The sequence below is a fragment of the Pinus tabuliformis genome, chromosome 1_1, assembly GCF_031772625.1.
Source record: "Pinus tabuliformis cultivar Carrire ecotype Pingquan chromosome 1_1, CPIR1, whole genome shotgun sequence".
Classification (NCBI taxonomy): domain Eukaryota; kingdom Viridiplantae; phylum Streptophyta; class Pinopsida; order Pinales; family Pinaceae; genus Pinus; species Pinus tabuliformis.
This window is the reverse complement of record NC_142297.1, coordinates 962,453,278-962,476,750: the sequence shown is the minus strand read 5'-3', so window position 1 is coordinate 962,476,750 and position 23,473 is coordinate 962,453,278. Positions and strand designations below refer to the sequence as shown.

At 35.0% G+C, this 23,473-nt stretch overlaps 1 protein-coding gene across 3 annotated transcripts; it reads left to right on the top strand.

Moving 5' to 3' along the window:
* The first annotated feature begins 6,575 nt into the window (after window positions 1-6,575).
* On the top strand, window positions 6,576-23,020 carry LOC149217693 (Sec14p-like phosphatidylinositol transfer family protein). 3 transcript variants are annotated; one of them, XM_089393041.1, is made up of 7 exons: window positions 6,576-6,844; window positions 6,923-7,023; window positions 16,490-16,642; window positions 16,974-17,120; window positions 17,275-17,427; window positions 17,534-17,656; window positions 22,591-23,020. In XM_089393041.1, exons 1-7 carry the CDS (start codon window positions 6,736-6,738, stop codon window positions 22,660-22,662), a joined length of 858 nt encoding a protein of 285 aa, XP_089249167.1. In that variant the 5' UTR covers window positions 6,576-6,735; the 3' UTR covers window positions 22,663-23,020. The 3 variants fall into 3 exon arrangements, with proteins under 3 accessions (XP_089249167.1, XP_089249168.1, XP_089249166.1); XM_089393042.1 differs by having other exon boundaries at window positions 6,577-6,844; window positions 22,577-23,020; XM_089393040.1 differs by having other exon boundaries at window positions 6,578-6,844; window positions 22,572-23,020.
* Window positions 23,021-23,473: the final 453 nt, after the last annotated feature.

Here is a 23,473-nt window from a genome sequence, read left to right as displayed (position 1 = left end):
CAAATAGGTCCCTCAATGTAAGTGTTGATTTCGTTGCCAGCTCAGTTAGTGGCTTTGATAGTTGTATTATATATATATATATATATATATATATATATATATATATATATATATATATATATATATATCATAGGAGTTTAATTCCTGCAACATGTTTAATTATGCACTTGGTACATGAAATATGTTGTTTTTGTACATATTGATATATGAAGTGGTTTTTTTGTATCTACACAAAAACACACACACACCCACACACACATACTCATACACTCTCGATGAGTCTCATAAAGTAGAATCATTGACCCACAAGAAGATTGAAATTAAAAAGAGAAGCCATGTAATGACCATGTGTAATGCTAGGGTTAACATGATCACATTAACAAAGACAGATTATCCTTTAAGTGTTACTTCCATTCCGAGATTTGAATCGACAAGTATTTCACATCATCAGGAAAATCACACCGAGTTGCGCGCAATGGCATCAAAAACTAATTATACAAGTTCTTAGAAGAAATGGCATTTTGGTGGCTAGTACATTGATAAACATTGAGAAATTTGAGCTAAAATTTTAGTAGCACCCTTCCACGACCCATATTATTATAAGGCAGTGGTAGGTAGTGTTACATGGATCTTTATCCGGGTTGAAAAAAAGTAAGAAATTCCATACCTCCTCTTCTGTATTAGGGTATAGAAAAGCTTCATTATCCTCTTTGGAATCTGCATGAGGAATATTCTCCAATATATCACACACATTGTCCTCCTCATTACCTGGTTCTTCATAGAGAGAACATAAGTGATGAACAAAATCCTCTTTAATCTGTGGGAGATTTTAAATTAGTTTCCCGCCGAGATAGATTGAATTTATATTATCCTTCTAAGTTCTCCTTATGGCCTGATAAAGAAAAAAATAATTCTTATCTCCTAATTGAAGCCACATGCTACTGGATTTGAGTCACCATTCTTCCTCCTATTTTCTAAGAGCCTTGTGATATCTACCAAAAATTGATTTTCCTCCACGAGGAGCTCCTTGGAGATGGGGAGATGCTCCATTTGTTGTTTTAATGCCTCTAATCGATTTTTATGTATAAGAACTTGAATTTTTAAATTTAAAGCATTTTTCTTGCCCCGTTGTTTTAAAGCCACTTTTAGATCTTTAATTTTCTATTCACAAATAAAAAATAGATAATTTATTATCCATTTTCCCCGATATTGTTAAACAACTTCCTGAAATGTAGGCTTATGAAGCCATAATTGATTAAATTTGAAAGGCAAAGGGTTATAGTCCACTACAGGTTGAATTTCTAAAGAAATAGGATGGCGAATGGAACCACTCCAAGACAACGTTTTAGAGGAAACTAACAAATTTTGATTTAAGAAAGAACTGGATACAAGAAATTGATCCAGTCTCACAATTATGTGACCGTAGCCTATACTTTGGTTACTCCATGTATAATTGTTTAAATTCGTGGGGCTTGATATTTATCAAACAAATTTACTTATAAGGTCTTCCATTTTCTCTTGAAAAGGGTCTCTAATTGGGGATCCTCCATTCTTTTTGCATAGATGGAGAGTAGTGTTAAAGTTGCCTCCCAAAATACAATTTAGTCCTATAACATTTGTAGGGAAGACCAACATTCTATTTTTTGTTGAGTGGATTGTCATATAAATATTTAAGAAACAACATGGTTTTTGAGAATGTGGATTGAAAAGTTGAACCATGAGCCAATGAACAATGGATTGACAAGAGAGAAATTGAAACTGAAGAGAAGACCACACATTGCACAAACCTCCTAAGGCTCCATGAGAATTTATTGGTTGGAGTTCACATCTAATCCATAAATTTGAACATTTTTGGAGAACATTTTGTTCCCCCAATTTAGTCTCCTGGAGAAGGGGAACCGAAGGTTTTTCTTTTCAACTAGGCTTGTAACTTTGAGCATTCTTTTTTCTGATCCTAATCCAATTTCAGGAGAGGACTTTCATCATTTACTTGTGGATTTAGATTCCCCTTGTACAAGCATAGGGCCACTTGCTTTTCTATTTTTATTGAATGTAATTTATGAAAAAATTACTTTTCAAATTGGATAATCATGTATTTTGTTCATCTTGGCTACTAGCTTGGAGGTGTGGGAAAATACTTATACAAATTTAATAAACAAAAACTAGTTTGCAAATCATTCTACTCTCACAAAAATATACCTCAAAGTCACAATCCAAATTGTCATGGACATCTCATTTGAAATTGAAAAATTTGGCTTTTTTCGAAATAATGAACTAGTTTGCAAAGCATTCTACTCTCACAAAAATATACCTCAAAATCACAACCCAAATTGTCATGGACGTCATATTTGAAATTGAAAATTTTGGATTTTTTCTAAATACATTCATTATTGATAAATTTAATTCCCAAAGTAAAAACTCTAACCAAAGTATTTTCATAACAATCTTGTAAATACTACTATTGTGTGAAATATTTGGTAAATTTAATTTCCAAAGTAATAACTCTAACCAAAATACATTCATAACAATCTTGTAAATACTACTATTGTGGAATATTTGGATTGACGTCTCATGTTATTTAATTTTAATATGTTTACCTTAATAATGTTAAATTTTAGTTCATAAAATAATGTCACTAATTCAATTAAAAAACATAATGGATATAAACTTGTTCATATTGGTTTAGTTATTATTAAATTGTATCTTAATAATTTGTAATATAGTGAGTTTGTAGAGTTTGTTTCAGGCCAATGCGAATATATTTTTGTAAATCAATTTTAGCGTCAAATATTATTCAACACTCAAATTCATTTGTACAAGTATTCATAACAATATTATTGTACATGAATGAAGAAGAAAAACAATAAAATTAACATATACACTAAGTTTAACATATGGAGAGTTTCTTTTAGCTTGTTGGTTAATAGCTAAAACTCTATATTAATTATGAAATCCTCCAAATATTTGTATATGGTGATTCACTAGATTTGCATGCATAAGGTAAAGTGTATAAAAGGAACCCAAATTGCTTGTAATAAGTCACATGCTCTAATGGAAGAAATAATTCAAAGTGAAACGTTGATTACTGAAATTAGTTATTTTCATGTAGATGCTACTATATGGGCTTGATAACAAATAACTTTATTTAAGCCTTTCTCATTATTTTTCTTTTACATTTTTCAGGCATTCAAATGTAATCTAGATGAGTTGAAAGCATCTTTATAGTTCTCCTCCAACTTCTTTACCAATATGTAGATAATGAGATTTGCTTATGTCTTCTCTTTCTTGCTAGGTGGATTAACCTTTGCTTTCCACTAGGTGGGTTAAGAAATATTTGTTCTAGGGGATGGGTTAATATTCTTAACTAGCACAAATAGTGTAAACACTTCACATCATTTGAAGAACATTAGATGATTGGAGATTGATCTCATGTTTGCCATACATTCATGCAATCCCTCCCTACTGATAAATTGCACTTACTACAATATAAAGAAATGTAAGCGATGGTTTCTACATTCTCTTGTGGCTGAGACCAACAACAATGAAACAAATTCCTGTATTTTATTGTCAACATGGACGTCATTGAAATCAACCAACACCCACAACTTCCACCAGCAATTTCATAATTGAAGGAGTTGGATTTAAATAATTTACAACTCTATTGTTTACCCAAATTGAAATGTATGTTATACAAATATCATAAATATCATGTTTTTAGTTGTTTTACTTGAACGACTTGGATTAGGTGGATTTTCTTCAAATGCATGTTAGACTGTTAAGAAAAAATAATAACAATGCTAATAAATCATCTTCATCTAATGTATCAGAAAACAACATTTATTTCCTTTTTAAGGCTCTTTTCCTTAGAGAGATATGATACTTCTATAAGAGAGGGATGTTCTGGGCTTTTGGATATTTTTATTTTTACTTCTCCCCATATAAGATTTCTAAGAACCCATCACTATTTCAATGCTATGTTTTAGTCTAGATGCCACCCAATGCCCATATGTAAAAATATGACTTGCTTTTAATAAATTATTTGTTCCTAATCCAATTTTTGCACCCTTAACATTTAATCAAATTTCTTTAGGCCAAAATTTTATTAGCTCCATTTAAATACAAAACCTTGCTTAATGAGTGCTATTCTTTTATTAATTTTGGGGGAGCAAAACTAAAGCTTCCTATAATGTTTCTAATGGTAACTTGAGGTGCGAAGTCCTCTAAATGACATAGGAAAACCGAGAAGTCTAACCTATGTTAGCATGGAATATACTGCATCAAAGGAGGAATAGAAGGAAGGGAACCAAAGCTTTCATGCATAAATCAACACATTCTAAAGAACCAATATCTAGAGGGAAAGGTGTGCTCCTTGCCCTCCATGGAATTAGACTCCACAATGAAGGATAAAACAAGCATAAGGGTAAGCTTCTTCATTGAGAAGTGGTTTTTAGGATTGAGAGATCCATTGGGGTGGATCTAAGAGTACATGTTGGAATTCATTGAACTAACAACCAAATAATGACCCATAATGAATTTGACTTATTCTATAGTCTTTTTCCCAAGAGAGACAATGGGGATCTAGGTTGTTTTCTGATGGTAAAGTAGTCATGAGGAAGAGAATGAGAACTTCTAGTAGAAATCATGTGTGGTAAACTCCTCAAAGTTTTTTTTTGGGTACTTTTGCATGATCCAACAACTTTAGAGAAAGATAGAGGTACCACTGGGGCCCTCTAAAAAAGATCAAGGCATATTGGTACCAAAAAACTTGTAGGATAAAAATCCTTTGAAAAAACCTTGACAAGTCATTATTAAAATCCTCAAGAAACTACTTAGAAGCCACTAATTTAGCTTTAGATATTCATTGCACTAAGCATCCCTTTGCATTTCCATGAATAAGGGTTTCAGGTTGAGTCAAATGATGAGTTGATCATAATACACACCCTTCCAAAACCTAGCTTTGACCTTAACTGGATCTCTAAGTTTCAATTTCTAATTTCGACTGGGATCTCCATGACCTTCAATCACACTCTAGTTAAATACATAGCTTAGGTTCACACATAAATATTTCAATTAAAAACTATGATGATGTACAACATTACTTCCCTCACATGAAATGATTATATGGATTGTACATCGCACTTCTGAAACCTTTGCTCCTCCATCCATTGCCATTAATAATAGCCAATTAATTACAACAATTAAGGATCTTTTCGCTGACACTAATGATAATTTATACTAGAAAACAATTTGCAAATATCACTCAATAGAAAAGGAGATTTACATACAATGATATTGTTAATTATCTAAAATACACAACATTTTTAAATTATGAATGGAAGAACCTATAGGTCAATTGTGATTATGTTATTATGCATCTACATTTCACCTTATGTTGAGAAATTTGTTGGAAAGGTCCACACTTTTTTGTGGTCTTAAGTATACAACCTTACTTTTGCTATTTATTTACATGACATAAACAAAATTCTTTGATATCAAATTAGTGAAACTCATAAATTCCAAAATAATTATATGTTTAGAAATAATTATATGTTTATATGTAGTGTTGGGATTAAAGATTAAAATGTGCATGATATTTTTGTTGAAAAATATGGTTAAAAATGTAATACAATAAAATATGTCTGATTATATAATCAGAGCTATAAATAATAATAAACACTTTCCAAATTCCAACATGTATGAAGCACCTTTCAACTTTTAAATTTGAAATTCTCACTTTCTTGTGAATGTAGGTTTGTATTAAAATATAAGCTTATGTTATATTTGTTTTTTGTCATTAACTTCATGAGACAGAATATTTAGTGCTTTTAAAAACCTAGACTAACATATAATCCATGCTACTATTGTATGCTTTGACATATGTATAAACATGAGCACAAACACAAACTTGAATCTTATATAAACAATACCAACTCTTACATTTATCAATCCAACAAATTACCTTTTTAACAAAAAGGTTTATGTTATATTAATTATAGGCATATTCTAATTAAATTATATTATATTTATATTTATATATATATATATTTTAATTTTAATAATAATGTGTTAAAATAGTAAATTTAAAATATATAATCTACAAAATTGAAAGGCCATTTTTTTTTTCTTTTCAAAATGTTAATACATTTGATTCAAAATAAGATTAAAACAAGTGGGGAGGTGGAGGAATTGTCCAGATGATCAAAAGTGGTCGGAAATCTAGGCAAAAAAATTTCAAAAAATCTTGTAGAGGCAATGTTTGAATCAAGTTTTTGATGGTGGAAATGAATTTAGCACCATCAAAAATTTCTAGAGTACCTAAAATTATGAAGTTTGACAATTTTTACTTAAATTTACAAAAATCCCTGCTGTATTTTTCCAAAATATGACCAGAAATTCCATAACTTTCAGAGAAAAAAAAAAATCGTTACACTACGAGATAGAAAACTATTTAAGAATAACTTAACCCATAACCCACCTTTATACCTCACATGGCCAACATCACAAACACCTTAACTATATAACGCACCTTTATACATTATATGGCCCCAAATTTACACTAAAAAAACTCTAAAATAAGGCTGATTTCAAAATTTTAAAGCGAAACAAAACAAGGGACGCGAGATGAGCTTCCGTAGCCCAGCCCAAGGAGATTGCATCGATTTTATGCGAAATTTGAAAGGATTGGGTTTTGGATAAAGTGGCATAGGAGCGCACAGTCACATTTGAGCATGGAACATGATAGTGCAGATGATAACAGTCAATGTTGCACGCGTATCTCTCGGTTCTCTTACACCAATGCCACGGCTCTTACCCCGTCCTCAACCTCTGCACATTCTTCCACAAGGTTAGTTTAGTGCCCTATTTGTATTTTGCTAATGTTAATCTTGCTCTTCCTCTTACTCCTCATCATGTCATTGTGTAGTTGGCTTTAGGATACACGGAATATCTCTCAGAGCCAAACATTGCCGATGCAATGCCGGAAGCCAGAAGTATACTTCATCCGCAGTTGACGAATATCATAAAGTGAGTAGTTGCAGACAAATCTATTTGTAATTTGAAAATACCCAATTTCATTTTCATCCATGGGGATCGATATCACGTCTTACCTACTGGCAAATTTCATACCAAACCAACTTCATGTTCCCTCATCCCTAGTTTATTGTAAATAATAATTAGATAAGTGTTGGAACATGGTTTTTGGAGAATAATGCAAGGATTTATGATGTTTATTTGAATTTTTGCAATGATCTCAAGCATTTCACTTTGTCCTTTGCTAGTTATAGGGAAGCAATTTTCCGGATAATTAAGTTTCGTTTTGCTTTTGGTTGGGTTCCAATCCTGACAGTATTTGGATGATCACTGCCCATGAAATTTTATAGCATTATCATACAAATTTTTGGATGGATATTGGAAATTATGTCAATGGGACGTCAGTTCACTTGTGAGGTTAATGGGAGTATTAGCATTAGGTTTCATCAGAGTTCCATTCCTGCTGTGGTCTGCCTCACCCAAATGGAGATTAATGGGTGTATTAATATTAGGCTGCATATTAAGGTTCCATTTTTGCCAATTTTACCTCACCCAAATGGTACGACTTTCAAAGGAATGAGGCCAGGTGCAAGTCTTAAACAATTTTGATGGAAATAGTTACCTCTTAGATAGGGCACATAATCTGCAGGAAGTCCGCTGAATGTTGTGTAGCCCCTTGGGGCATGTTCCTAGGAACACTTGCAACAAAAAATTACGTCAAAAAGTGATATTTTAAATGCATATGATAGAAAGTGTTGCTTCTTTGTACATTGCATTGGCTGCATTCTAATGTTACTAGTGTAGTTAAAATAGAGCACTGCAGTTGCTAGGAACATGTCATGGTCCAGAAGGAGATGCAGGTTACATTCCTTTGGGTGTGATACATGTTTATGCAAGTTATTATGTCAGTATACGGACAGTTGGATCTTCTGTGTTAGCATACCAAGCTTGTACTCATGGCATTGTAATATTTTTCCCCATCTACTTTTGTAATTGTTTCCATGGTTGCTGTTATTAAGGAAATTAAATATTTTTTTAACTGAAAATGTTGAAATTCTTGTGTATGAGTGTCTGAGGAATTGCAGCAAAATTGAAGTTGATATTGCTGGAGAAGCTTTAAAATTAAATATCAGGGCTAGAGCCCATCTGTGTCAAACAAGGCTTAGCCTTGTATGACACTCATGATTTTTTTATGGCTATTGATGATAAAAGCAAAACAAGTGATGACTTAACATCTCAAAGTAGTTGTCACTCTTCACCACGGCATGAATTCTGCTTATCCTTCTCGATCCTACTTGTTATCAAATCTCTTTTAAGACTTGCTGTTTTGTGGTGAGATAGTCGGAGCATCCTCCAATGAAGATATATGCAGAGCTTGAGTTTTTCTTGTACTTTAATTTGGATGATGTCAATTGTCTTCCTTATATTGGCATGCATGTCATTCGACCAGTCAATCATCTTCAAATGGTATAGACAACAACTCAAACTATTCAGGCCATTTGCATGATGGTCAAGCAGTTTCAGATCAAACACTTCTGATGGGCCTTAGTATTACAACAAGAATGTTGGAACTCATGAGGGGCTCAACTTTAACTATCAACCCGGGATTCGTACAAACTTAAGAGGTATCAGTAATATATGTACAACAAACAATACATTCTACTTAGGTTGATCTGATGCAGCGAAGAGAGGTCAAGATGCACAGAGACCACTATGCTAGAGGAAATGCTTGGAAAATTAAGTGAATAATAAAAAACCTATTCTAACTTGAAGGAAAGGAAGCAACTGAAATAGACCCTATTCTATTGTAGAAAATTAAATGACAGAAAGTAATTCTAATCGCAGGAATGTAAAGGGAAAAATGCAATTCTTCTCGGTTTTGCAAAAAGTAGATCTATGCTATTGCAGAAAAGGAAGAGACTGAAGTAAATCCCATTCTACTTGCAAGAAGGCAAAGTAGATACTTCAAGAATGCTGAAAAGAAATCAATCCTACCTTATTGTCCATAACAAATCAAAGACAGAAAAAACACCAACCCTAATTGTAGAAAGGAAACTACAACTATTAAGGAAAAGTTCCTAAGGGGTGTCTGATCCTCTAAACTCCATCTTTAAGGTCTTATTGTCATTGTTAAATGCTGAGGGATGATGGACAAGCTTCTAGTGCAATTTTGGAGGCGTTCTAAGGCAATCTGCGTATTGTTATAGGATGCATTATTCTGCTATAGGAAACATCCGAGAACAACTTTATGAAGTCTAGGAGTGGTTTGAAGGGTGGAAAAGGTGGTTGAAGGTTGTGGAAAGTAAAATAGGACCTTACCAAGCTTAGGCACACTCAATGAGTCCACTTATGTTGGGAAGAAACAAGACTGGGGTTTTTTTGTAGCTTGGTTAGGTAGATTTTAGCTTATTGGTAGTTTGCAAAGATGTAAAGTAGTAAGTGAAGAGATGATGAGGTGAGTGGTGCCAATGCATGAAAAAAATACTAATTCAACCTATGAAACAATACCATCCATTTGCAAGCAAAGTACATGTCTCACTGATAGAAGCAAAATGTTTAAACAACTGTCAAACTACTAATTGCAGAAAGCAAAATAATAATGGAAAGGATGAGTTGAATTTAGAATGAAAACTACTGTTGCATAGAGGAAAATATTTTTGTGCTTATCAGAACAAGTTACATAACCAAACTTCAGTAAGGATCTCACTTATAAACCCTGCAAAGGCAATGCTTTTCTTAGAAATGAGACTTGCAGAAGATCACAACTAAAATGCATGAAAAGGAAATGCACATGAAGGGGCATGAGCACTTGGGTTGGGCCCTAACCCAAGGAGACTCAGGTCCCTTGGAAGAAAATTAGACTGAGACACGGAAATGCTTTTCATAAATCTCCAAAAGTGCTCATACATGAAACATAACAACTGAAATGATAGGCGTGAGCCTTTCTTTGATTATGGCTATCTTTCTCCTAGAATTTGAATCCCCTACTAGGCTGTTGAGGCCCTTTATTTACACAAAAAGTGTTCAAGGGGCAACCTCCTTGAAGGGAGGAATGTTTCCCTCCAAAATCCCTAAAAATGTGGATCGGGTTCCCTAGTGTTCTTACAGCCACAGGGAAGTAGTGAATGTCCATGAGCTAACCAAGTTGTGATTATACTATAGCAAGGAAGAAGTCCCCATGATTCTCTCTTGTTGTTCTTCTATGTGATCTGCACAATAAATCCTCAATATCCTACAATGTACACATTAATGTAATAGGCACACATAATATAGCAAAAATCTCTTAACCTTCCTATGAACACATTAAAGTTTGAAAAAGACATTATCAAGTGCAGAAGGAATTGTTAACTATGCCAAAGGATGGTCAGATGGGCCTTAAATTATACCTATTTGGGAGGCCAATCAACTTCCATAGTGATTTTCAAGGCTTTCCCAACAGTTTTTTCACTTGAAACTTTCTGAACATTTTATGGACCTTCTTTATGTTGTCCCCCTTGTCAAAAGGTTTCAAATGAGCTATTGTATACTCAAATCAAAATTTTGAGCGAGTGTTATGGTCCTGACAAGTTGATTGTCACATTTCCTGTTGACACCGCTCACTCATGACCTTTTAGTGTCTAGTCTCATGACATTTTTTGTTAGCTTTAATTGGCAACATTTACACTGTTTAGAGGTACTTCATAAGTTTTGGGGTACATGGTGTATGTTCAACCTTTGCATGGTTTGAGATGGAGATCCTTTATGATGACAAGAGATCATTGAGGTCTAAGAACACTTTAAACGAAATTATTGATACATTCCTCTTGTTCCAAGAATTAACCACAAATTTCTAGTTTCATTGATCTCTGTATAGGTTTGCATTTCAAGCCTCATACTACAGTATTGTGATGGCAACAAAGTCCTTTTTGTTGACATGGTCAGTGAAATTCATGACCTATATGAATCACAAAGACAAATTATAAATCAAAACAAAAATGTAGGTTAGCTTTTCCATCATCTGAGGAAATTCAGATTCTATAAGGTTATCTATGAGACTTCTCGTTCTTCATCTTTGATTGGGACATTCCCGACCTTATGGAATTTAGTATTTAGGTCTTCAAACTAAGGCATCCCTTGGTTTGTTGAAATATATTGAGGCCTTTCAGCCTACCTTCAACATAAATTTTAGTCTTTGATCTTCTCACAGGTGCAATAATGATTTCGACCTTAAATAAGGGCTTTGACGCTTTTGATCTTGGACTGAGGCATGTTGACTTGTCAAATTCTGAGGCTCTCGGTCCTCCTTTTGACTGAGGTCTTTCTCTAAGGTTTTTTCGGCCTATTTGAGATTATCTTTAGAACTTCTAGGACTTGTTCAAAATAACCTTGGTCTTCTTCAAAATTTTGGACTATGGTTTCTATCCTCTTCATAAATGTGAGAATGCCTTAACCTTAAAACTGGATCATGGTCTTCTTTTATGTTAATATAAATCTTGTCTTCATAAGCAAGGGTATTATCAAACTCAATCCATTTGAGATTAGGGCTTTCTTTAGCTTAGATAAAGAACTAGTTTGTATTTCAAATCATGAATAATAGGGTAGATCTAGGCTTCTTCTTGAGGCTATTCTTTTACCCAAGCTCTGATCCCATGTTTATTTTTCGAAAGTATCCTCTAAACTGATAATTACTTCTTATGATTTCTTCACAGGTTAATTCTTTCATACATTCTTATTCATCAGAAAGCAATTACAGAGAGGATATCAACAGTAGAACAAAATACTAGTAAGATGATAAGAGACAACCACACAAGAACACAAACATTTTTACCCTTGGAAGACCCAGATGGGGGAAAATCCCAACAACCTTTCCCTTAGAGAAATTCTTCAGTTCAACAAGAGACACATCTAGATCATCTAGCTTGTTCAAGCCTAGTCCACTGCCTCCTAGTCAAGTCATCTGTCCAAGAAGCTCTGAGTAATATGCTTTGCTAGGGCAGAAATTTGGTCTCCTTCTTTATCCATGAACTCAGTCCTACAACATAGTTATACCTCAGAAATTCATCCCTTCTACCATAGAGGTTCGATCCTTCATCACAAAAATTCGTCCTTCAACATAGTGCTTTCACAGAGATGTGCACCTGCAGTCGAGATAGAAATTAAGCCTTGAACTCATCCTTCTTCCTTGTCTCCTTTGCATGGCTAAACAAAAGATTATGCCTCAGAAGATTCGGTCTAGGTTATTCATCAATGATTATTCCTTTTCCTCATCAAACAATGCTTCAAACTCATCCTTTTCTCTTGCCTTAGGAAGTCCGAATTCACTTTAACAAAACGAATCTGAATGGTGCTTGAGAGGAATCCGAATGCGTCACATATATAGTGATCCAATAGGACGAATGTAGGGAAGTGTATCTTAAAGTTTAGAAACCTTGGCGAATCTTACTAGTCCTCGATATGTAAATTGTAAAATTTTGATGATATTTTTGTAAAAATATTTAGGTTTCTAATTATTTTAGATTAGTATATATAAAATTTTGGTTATTTTTAGGGTAAAATAATTTTATACTATAAAATAAAATTTGGGCGAATCAATTTTCAAAAAAATGGAAATTGGCAAATCCTTTTTTTGGAAAAAGCATTGAATATTAGCCCCTAAAATTTTCCCTAGGCCTGAATGGGTGCCATTGAGGGCTGGGTCGACTTGACTAGGTGGAGGGGCGACTTGGCTTCTTGGAGCCAAAAATTCAAATAATAAAACTTCAAATTTTCTTCTTTTAAAACCAACATGAAGAAAATGTAAAATATTTTTCTCTTTTGACAATAGCGTGAAGAACATGCTTTACAAATACATCAATGACAAATAATAATTATGAAGACCGACCATGGCTACAAAATTCAATAGAATGGACTAGTCTTCTTGAAAGTGGTGGATACCTATGGAAAATACAAGGATGCATTGTATATCTGTGAGTTGTTCATTAGAGTTATTGAAGATGTATGTGTTGATTACTATGCAAAGTATTATAGATAATGTACTCCATTTGCAAGGCTGCTGGCATGATAGTGGAAGCTGAATACCCAGAAATATTTTGGACACCTTGCATTGTTCATTCTTTTAATTTAGCACTTAAATCTATTGCTTTGGATGTGACATGGATTGGAAATCTTATTAAAGATGCATGCCATATCCACAAATTTGTACAAACCATTACCAATGTTCTCAGAATCTATAAAGAGTACACATATCTAGCATTATTGAAGATTACATATATGTTGTTTGTGTCCTCATTCATCATGCTTAAGAGGTTGAGGGAGGTCAAGATGGTTCTTTGATCCATGGTTATTTTAGAGTTTTGGTATTTTTGAAGAAAGACAGATCAAGCTTCTTCAAAAAAGGTCAAGAATACAACCAGATATGATGGTTGGTGGGAGAGGGTAGATCTTACCATTAAGTTCATGGACCATATCATCTCTTTGTTGTAGTTTGCAAACATGGAGCAGCCCATCCTAAGATAAGTTTATGAGGCATGGGATTCCATGATTGAGTACATGAAGACCATTATTTTACAGAATGAGTTCCCTGAGTATGGTTCATTGGCAGAGGTCTTTTTCAGTGTTCACCACCATATAGCATATTCTTGTCAGCAGGTGGGATAAGAAAGAGTGCATTCTATTTGCCCAAGTTGAGTTGACTTTATATCACATGCATGTGTTATTGTATGTGGGAGGCACATCATTGGAGTAGTTGGGCATGCATTGGATGTTTTATCTTCAATTTTTATTTATTTCGGAGAGCAGTGCTGTAAGAGGCTTTTGAGGTTTTTTGATCCCATTTACTCCATGATTTATGCATTTAATTGGTAGGATGAGGGTGGACTTCCTGAGGCATATTGTTGGCATTCGTGCAGTGTATTCTTAGCGGGAGAAGGTTGGCCACATTGGAGGAGTTTAGTGCAGTTTTTGTATGTTTTCATCTCCTATGCAGTTTAGCATCATGCACCTAGCCTTGAAGGCTGTTCTCAGCAGATTCCCACATTTGGCTTGGAGTAAACTTGGTTTCTCTCTCTCTCTCTCTGTTCTTGGCAGCATCATGCTCTTCTGGGCTAATTACAGATATCTCTCCCCTTTCTATTCTGGGTAACTGTCTATTTTACACTCCCTTTCTCATCTATAAGAGATGTAGAATCTGATGATGAGAGATTGATCAATATTTTACTTGATTCTTCTTGCTCATCCGTTGTTCTGCTGAGCTAGAGATTGAGTGAGTGCATCCTTGGTGAGAATTGGAGGTTGCTTCCGTGCAGAAGATTGTATCATGGTTCTATGAGGAGGCAAAGCAGTTGGGAAGTACCTAATCACCTTCAGCTTCTTTGTATATGTAGCTTGTATCTCTGGAAATTGTGTTTGGATTTCTGGATATAAAGGTGAAATACTTTTGGCAGCCAATCAGTTATTCTGGATGTATGAGTTTATCTCTTCTAGACTTTTCCAAGTTGTAGAACTCAGATTTAACACTATTTGTATATTTGTCTATTCTAGCAACATAACCCTTGGGATTCAAGCACTGTTTATTTCTAAAAGATTAAATTCATCCATCTTATGTTATGCTGAAGTAATACTTGCATATCTGTAGGTTTTTCTTGCAGATTTGAATATACAAATCACAGTTTTACACTGAAAATTAGGTTGACAGATTAAATCTGAACTTCATGCTTGCTGTTTACTTATACACAAATATAATTTCCAGCAATCTGTATTTTGCAGATCGGAACTATTTTCTGTAGGTTAAAGGTTATATTCTTATCTTAGATTGCGCAGGAAGTCACTCTCATGGCTAGCATGCATTAGCCTGAAGTGTGTAGAGGGACTGGATTGTGGTGAGTCAGCAACAGTGATCCGATTTTTAGTTACCTGGTTACCGGATGGTTTCAAACATTTACAACACTGACACATGCATGAAAGACTGTTACTGGTTACAAATCCTGCGTAAATCTTTAGCTAAATTATCTCCCTTGTTGGTTGTGGCCTCCTTCAATCTGTGGCCGTATTGTTTGAGGCTAAAGTTTAGATATGGAAGTCCATTGATATCCACTTCAGGCAGTGATTCTAGATTTCTTGTACTGTTAAGGTCCTTGTTCTGTGTGTTGATTGTAGGAGTTGATGTGAATGTCACTTGTTGACTAATGTCTAGGGTGCTCTAGGTGCTAGTGATCATTTCAATCTTAGGTGACTGATTTGCCATTTTGATGAAGGGAACTGCATTAAGCTTGAAAAACCTGTGCTCAGAAACCCAGGTTGCCATTATCAGGTTGCAATGGTTTGATATCTTCTTCAGGCAGTGATTCCAGATTGCTTATACTGTTAAGGTCCTTGTTTTGTGTGTTCTTTCTAGGATTTCATGTGAATGTCACTTTTTGACCGGTGTAGGATGCTCTCTATGTCACAGGGTTCCATGAATTTGAACCTTGAGGTTTGAAATTCAGTGAATCTCAAAGAAATGTTAAGGTTTGTTCATGTTTGCTTCTACCCTAGCATTTTCCGGATTTCCACCTGGAGCCTAAATTGTCACATTCGCTAGATTTTATTCCTGAAATTCGAAGTTGGGCGACGAATACCAATTTACTAATTGAATGAAGGAATTTATGCATCAAATTACCACTCGAATTATAGCAGAAGCTATGACTAGTATATATGCAAACAGATTAGCAGTATAATGCAGCAGTTGAATGTTTGGTTCAACATATGCAAACAAATTAGTTACTAAATCACTGATTAGGATACACATTAATCACTCCATGCAGTTGAGTAAATTAATGACAATTCGGCTGATGTGTAGAAAGGGAATGAATCCGGCAGATTGATCAACCTAAAATCTAATTCGTGTATGCAATTGGAAATCATGAGTACCAAATTTCATTAATCAATGTTAATTAATTTCTTATATGTCATAAATATAATATTTATTATAGATGTTATTATAAACATATTATTTTATAAAATGAATATAAAATTTAATATATACAAATTTTGATATATATATATATATATATATATATATATTCTCGAACTTAATATGAACTTTGTTGGAAAATTTGAATTTGTGTCAAACTTAATCATTGTCAAACCCAAACTTTAACCCGAACCATGTGACATTGGCTCTAAGTGCTAGTGATCATCTCAATTCTGAGTGTACTGATTTGACCTTTTGATGGAGGGAACTGCATTAAGCTTGACAAACCTGTGCTCAGAAACCCAAGTTCCCATTATTAGGTGGCAATGGTTTGAGCATCAGGGGTAAGAGTGACATAAAGTGTCCCCAAGTGACCTGAAATATGTCCAGTGCCTGAGAGTTGCCCAAAACCACTAGACCAAGCTTTCTTTATCTCTCATAATGCTCCTTTATCTGTCACAATGGACATTTTTGTTTGGCTCAAACCCCATGATAGAAGACCTAATCTTATTTGGTATTTTAATCTGACAGTCGATTTTAGAAGTCAAAGAACGGCTAGAAAGAGAGCATGGGAACCTACCCATAGGAAAAAGTGGAAGGGATGACGAGGAAATGATCCTCTGGTTTTTGAAGGACCGCAAATTTAATGTGGACCACACTGCCTGCAAGTTGGCTAATGCCATTGTATCCTCTTTCTAGTAATTTTTTAAAGAATTAGTTGTGTTTTATGTGAAAACTCTCAAATAAAATATGTTTTCATACAGCTTTCAAGATGACAAAGATTTTGGACTGCATGTATCCTAAGCAATGGATTGCATTTTTCATTGTTTTGCATGTATCCTAAGCAAGGGATTGCATCTTTTGTTGTTGTGCATCTAACCTAAGCAAGGGATTACCTGTTCTACATGATCCTTGGGTTTTCTTAACCTGAGTGGCTGATAAGCGCATTGTGTAGTGTTACATGATTGTCTTGCTGCAATACCATTGCATTTCCTTGACTAAGAAGTGTGGATAGGCTTGGCGCAAAGAATTTGGTGTTGATAATCTCACAGAGGAATCAATTCAAAACATGGCATCCACAGGAAAGGCTTATCTTCATGAATTCCCTGATGTGAAGGGCCGGCCTGTAGTGGTGGTTGTTGCAGCCAAACATCTTCCATCTGTAAGCAAAATTCTGTAAGAGTTTGGGGACATTATTATTAGAATTTCTTCAAATTTTGTCACACAATGCAGAACCTTCCATTGGATTTCTTGTTTGGTTGCATCATGACTTTTGAGTAGAATTTTACAGAAAAGTGTCCTAAACAATGGTGCAGAAACATAACCTGCTGGAGAGTGAGAAGCTGTGTGTTTATTTGCTTGAGAAAGCCCTTAGTCAGCTTCCTCCTGGAGAAGAGAAGATACTAGGTATATTTGATCTTCGAGGGTTCACTCTCCAAAATGGAGATCTGGTGTTCATAAAGTTTCTGGTACTTATCTTTTGTCCTATGCTTCCTCAGGTTTGACAGAATCTGGATTTCTCAGTTTGGTTATTGATGAATAAACTGATCTCGATGAAGCTTGAATTTTGTGCAGATAGATGTGTTCTATAATTACTATCCAAAGAGACTTGGACAAGTGCTTTTTGTAGATGCTCCATTAATATTTCAGCCTGGTTGGAATATTGTCAAACCCTGGTTGAAGTCATATGCCAATCTGGTAAATATATCCTCTCTTTTAAAGTTTTATGCTTGAAATTGCTTCAGTTTATCTGAAAGTACATTTTACATTACCATCTCTGGCCATTGTAAGATGAATTCTTTGGAAATATCAGAAAGATGAGTCTGCTGTTTATCTGCAGCTACATCTATACTCTGTTAGTTACTGGACAACTAATGTATAGGTTAAAGGTGTTGAACTTATGTTTATACTGAGAGAGTGGGGGAGGGGAGGTGAATTAGTATATGATCATTTTTGTTTTTAATTTTAAATGAGTATCATCAATCATTCATTAACTTCAAAACATTAAATGCATGTAAACTCAAATCACAATACTCAAGAGTTTAATGTGGAAACCCTTGCAGGAGAAAACCACAAAAACTTATCGTTATAAATGTCTATAAGAGCCAACTTACTGTTAGAAAGTTTGTAGGCACCAACCTACTAGAGGCACCATTCTCTTTGGCTAAGCATCAACTTAGCAAGACTTGTATAGGCACCAACCTAAGGTCTTCATACACAGAGTTCTTCTGACTTCACCTGCATGCTACATACTTCATGCATTTCACAACATCATCATACCCAATGTTTTAAAACCGGAACCGGTGACTGGACCGGTCCATCTAATGAACCGGGTTTCGAACTGGGATTGGTCAGGTCTAAATGAACTGGTTTTAGAAAAATACATTAAATAATTATTTTTTAATGAAACAAAACTATTTTTAAGATTTAAAACCATGATTCCAAGTCAATAGAGACAAAATATGCAAAGTTTGCTCATTTATATACCATGTAAAAGTGAATATATCAAAATGGCACTGAGTGCAATACATATCATTGACAAAATACATAAGCAATGAGGCTCTAAATGGCCTATAAAGTCCAAAAACAATGCTGCAAGCTATGAGGCCATTGGCGTACTACAAGTCTACAGTGTACACATGATCAATCATCAAGTTCATCACCACTACTAGACACAAGATCATCATCAAGAGCTACATAGACATCATTTGGTTCAGAGTCTGAGGATGCCTCAGCCTGATTTGCAACCTCAGTAGCAATGCCACCAATAACAAAAGTAGTGGACCTAATGGAAGCACGAGTTTGTCAATCTGCACGACTAGTGCCTTCCATTGGTTATTTGCCTTTCCTTGATGCTGCCACTGGTCCCAGTTCTGATGCCGCTACTGATCCTGGTTCTGACGCCATGCCGATATCAAAATCAGCATCAAACACAAGATCTTCAGTCTCCTCCACCCATTCTGATGTTGGATCAATATCGTCCAACACAATGGGATCTAGACCAGGTGTTTTGTTCATCGTTTGGTTCCTCCTTAGTCGAAGGTTGTATTGCACAAAGACAAGATCATTTAACCGTTTTTGTTCCAAACGATTTCTCTTCTTCGTGTGTATGCGCTCAAAAACAGACCAATTGCACTCACAACCTGAATCACTGCAAGTTTGGTTGGGGACTCTAATTGAAACTTTTGCAATTGAGGACACTGGCCGCCAAATGACTCCCACTAATGTGTTGCGAATAAAAAGACATTAATCAATAACTTAATTCATTTCATTACTTATTTACAAATTGCAAGTATTTATAGATAGTTTGAATTGTAAATTTGTAAACAATTTTAACTTGAAAAGAAAAACAAATTGGAAATTGGAATTGCTTACTTGGTTGATCCACAGCACTTGCCATCTTTGCCAAGTTTTTGCCAAAGGTATCACTTGCCATACTGAAAACAGTAAGTTGTCTATGTATTTCCAACTGGTCTACATGGCTAGGGACCATGCGCTCCAAGCAATCATTCAATCCAGCTCTGACCTCCCCATCCTGCAGATCTCCTAGCCAAGCTTTATAATGATACTTTGGGTTCAAAAAATACCCAGCTGTGCATGTATAGGACGATGGAGTTGATTACTCCATATGTTGATCTCTCATATACAACCATATTTAGCTAACCTGTCCTTGTAAGCTGCCCGTATCTGCTCCTTTGCTTGATCCATAGCCTCATAAATGTAGCCCATGGTCAATTTTTCCCCATCCACCATCCTTAGCACCTTAATAAGGGGCTTGGTAATTTTCACAAGCTCTACAGACCTTTTCCAAAAATAATTGTCAGACACTTTCTTTTTGGTGTCTTTGCCATCTTGTCTACGAGCCCACCGAGATTCAGTCTAATCATCACAAGAAAACATCTTCTGCAGGTTTTTATGTTGACCATTGAGACATTGCAACGTGAGGAAGTGAGTTGCAAATCTCGTAATTGCAGGCCTAACAAGCTCTTTACCCCCAATGTTTTTCCTCATTAGGTTCAATACCCATGAGTGGCTGTAAATGTATTTTGTAATGCACTTGGCATGCTCTGCAATGTTTTTTACCCACTCCACTTTGCCTATGTCCTCAAGCATGAGTTCTATGCAATGTGCACCACATGGAGTCCAAAATATGGTCCTATATTTGTATTCAAGCATCTTTCCAGCAAGAACATAGTTTGAGGCATTATTGGTGATGACATGCACAACATTTTGCTCCCCAACTTCCTGAATAATGTCATCCAAAAGTTCAAATAGAAGGGCTGCATCCTTCACCTTATCATATGCATCAACTGATCTCAAAAACATGGTTCCTTGAGGGCAAGAAATAAGGAAATTAATGATAGTGTGTTCTTTTCGTCGGTCCATCCATCTGACATGATGGAACAACCTGTTTTGAGCCATGAATCTTTATACTCAGCCAAATAGTCATCAGTGGAAGAAATCTCTTTTTGCAAAAGAGCTCCCCTCAAGTCATGCATACTAGGGCCTTTGAAGCCCTTTCCTGCAGCTATAACAGACTCCCACATGGCTTGGTAATAAGGTGAGTGAGCAACATTAAATGGGATATCTGAATCATACCACCATCTAGCAATGTATTGATGAGAAGTTTCTTTGCATTGTTTTTTCCAATGTTGATCCAAAGTGGGTTGACGATTTGGTTGGGAGGAAGTGGGATTAGAAGAGGCAATGTTGGTAGAGGATGGGAAATAACTTTGGATGTTTGTTCTCTTTGTTCCTTTTGATAGTTGGCCAAAAGAAGGATGAACATAGTGAAAGGGGTCATTGGTGGAAGGGATAGTAGAGGAGTCTTGAATCTCATAATTATCATACCCACTCTCTTTCATGGCTTCTAATAATTCCCTCTTCCTTGCAATGTCATCTTGGATGGCCTTCTCCCTAGTCTTATCCTCATGAAACTTTTCAAGCTTGGAAAGGTAATCCGCCCTAGTAGGACCTAACACTACATTTGGTGCATCACATGGCTTTACTTGGCCTCTTACCTCAGCCAAGTGTTGTTTCAATCTAAGAATACCCCCACCTCCAATAGATTTATGGCATAATTTGCATATCATTTTTCCATCAATCACATCACAATGAGCCCATGCACTGTCCTTTCCTTTTGGAACCATGTTTGCTTGAAATAATTACAATTTGCAATGAAATCTGCCATTTAAAAAAAATTGCAGCTAAGAAACATGGAAAACCAAAGCTAAATTTAGGAAAACAAATGCACATGTAGCCTACAAAATTTGATAGCATAGAACTAGAGATTTGATAGCATAAATGATAGAAGTTAGAAGTTTATAACACATAAAAAAATTTAATACCTGGACAGTAGTCAAATGAAGAATTTTCAAGTGAAAATCCTTACCTGGAAATGCAAACTAGCTTCCTTAGCCTCCTCTTGAAGATTTCAACTCCAAACTATCTTCAAAATAGTTCCAACTCCAACTTCAAGCCTCCAAGATGACTACTCTAGCAAAAACTCAACACTCTCCAAGCTCCCAAGCAAACTCACAAATACTGCAAATGAGATGTGTGAGACAAATGAGAGGGAGAAGGGCCTTTTAAAGGCTTGGAGAGGGTGTTTTTGGAGGGAAAGGACCCTTACTTTCCCTCTAAAACACCCTAAGCACCATGGAAAAATTGTTGCATGGGTCCTCTGTGGCCGTGGCAGCTAACCGATTGGTTTAGGATGGAACCGGCCGGTTTGACCACAAATCGGCCGATTCTGTCCTAAACAAGCCGGTTAGGATCAGTTAGGGCAAAAAAAAGGCGAATTGAGGGGATAAACTGGGTTTTTAAGCTGGTTTGACTTGGTGGGCTTGCTAACCGGCTGGTTTTTAAAACACTGGTTCAGAGGGACCTTTGCTTTTGAAACAACAATATTTTCATATATATATATATATATGCGATTGCAGACAAGGTGATCATGAACCCAGTTGTCTGGTGGTTAATTTATGGTTTTGGATGTCAAACCTCGTCGGTCATGCTCTTTCATAAGTGTCTAGTCCATTAGCATGTGAAAAGAATTGGAACAATGCATAAAAATTATTCATTCAATAAACTGTAACATGTTCTGTCAACAAAAAGCTAAAGCTTTGGTCTACATTCACTCTAATTTGTGACTCATCCTTTGGAGCAGGGGTGAATACAAGTTAAGCCCTTAAAAGGATTTGGATGTGAACCCCTAGGATGATGATTTAGGAGCAACTCTGGGGAGTCTTACCTTGTTTCTCACAGAAACAAGGTACTTCCACAGTTTTAGGATTTTCAGCATGTTCTGCAACATATTCAAAGAGAAACTCAAAACTATCAGACTTGGTTATTAGATGTAGGGCTTGATGATCTTGATATGTAGTATCATTTTCTAATATATATGTATGAGCTACGCCCTAATCTACTCCTCTCGTTTTAATATCAAGACATTTTGTTTTTATACCATACCATGGACGAATTTTCCAAGTGTTTGAATGATGAAATAAACAAATATTGATGGGTGTGTATATACATATTTTTGAAAGTTTTGAAGTTGTTTTTGGAATGTTCGTTTTGTTAATGAGTTCAATTAATTATTTTGTCATTTTTATAGGTCAGATTCTGTAGTGCAGATGTTGTTCGAGAGGAATATTTTACAGCAGAGACCGTGCCTCTTGATTTCAGAGCTTGAATTTTGTTACTAAGAAGAGTTCAAATCAAAATTTCCTTAAAGCAGGGAGATATTAGAATAAATTAGTGGATAATTTTAACATATGTATGATTTCAGAGCTTGAATTTGGTTACTAAGAAGTGTTTAATTCAAAATTTCCTTGAAGCAGGGTGATATTAGAATAAGTTAGTGGATGATTTTAACATATGTTTAATAAATGCATCATATGGTGTGATTCAGATCACTGGAAACATGTCAATAGCTATTGTATTTTAGCCTCTATGCATTCAACGGGAACATCTTTTCCTATCATCGTGAGTGCTATACTGCAAAGAATAATGAATCATGGTATTTTATTAATACTACAAATAAATTAGCCTTTTAAGTTGTAATTCAATGTGATTTTGTATAATATAACATCTAATTTCAAATGTATTCGTTTGTTAGTGGAATAGTTTTGCCTTGTCATTGTAGTCAAATATTTTATAAGAAAGATGTTGAAGATGTGAATGTTTGCAATATATGTATACAAATTTTAAATCGAAATAGGGAGACATCTTTGTTAAATTTAATATTAATGAACAACATTTGTTTTTTGTTGTTGTTTTAAATTAATAGCTGAAGATGAAGTAGTTGACTTCATCACAAATACATTTGAAAAATTGATAAATTGATGACATAAATATGCTTATTATTTATATTGAAAGGCTTGAAAATCAAGAATTGTATTTTTTTAAAGATTTAAAAAATAAAGATATCTAATCTCGTTAGATGTTTTTTTGTTTTTGTTTGTTTGTTTGTTTGATTTTTTTTGTTATATTGAGTTCAAAAAATGATAATCAGGT

What these genes read in the sequence shown, in the direction of transcription:
- LOC149217693 (XM_089393040.1), top strand. Translation starts at nt 6,736, where the DNA reads ATGATAGTGCAGATGATAACAGTCAATGTTGCACGCGTATCTCTCGGT. An exon ending in GCAAGTTGGCTAATGCCATT is followed by an intron (nt 16,643 to 16,973) that starts GTATCCTCTTTC and finishes AAGTGTGGATAG; the next exon opens with GCTTGGCGCAAAGAATTTGG. An exon ending in TGGTGTTCATAAAGTTTCTG is followed by an intron (nt 17,428 to 17,533) that starts GTACTTATCTTT and finishes AATTTTGTGCAG; the next exon opens with ATAGATGTGTTCTATAATTA.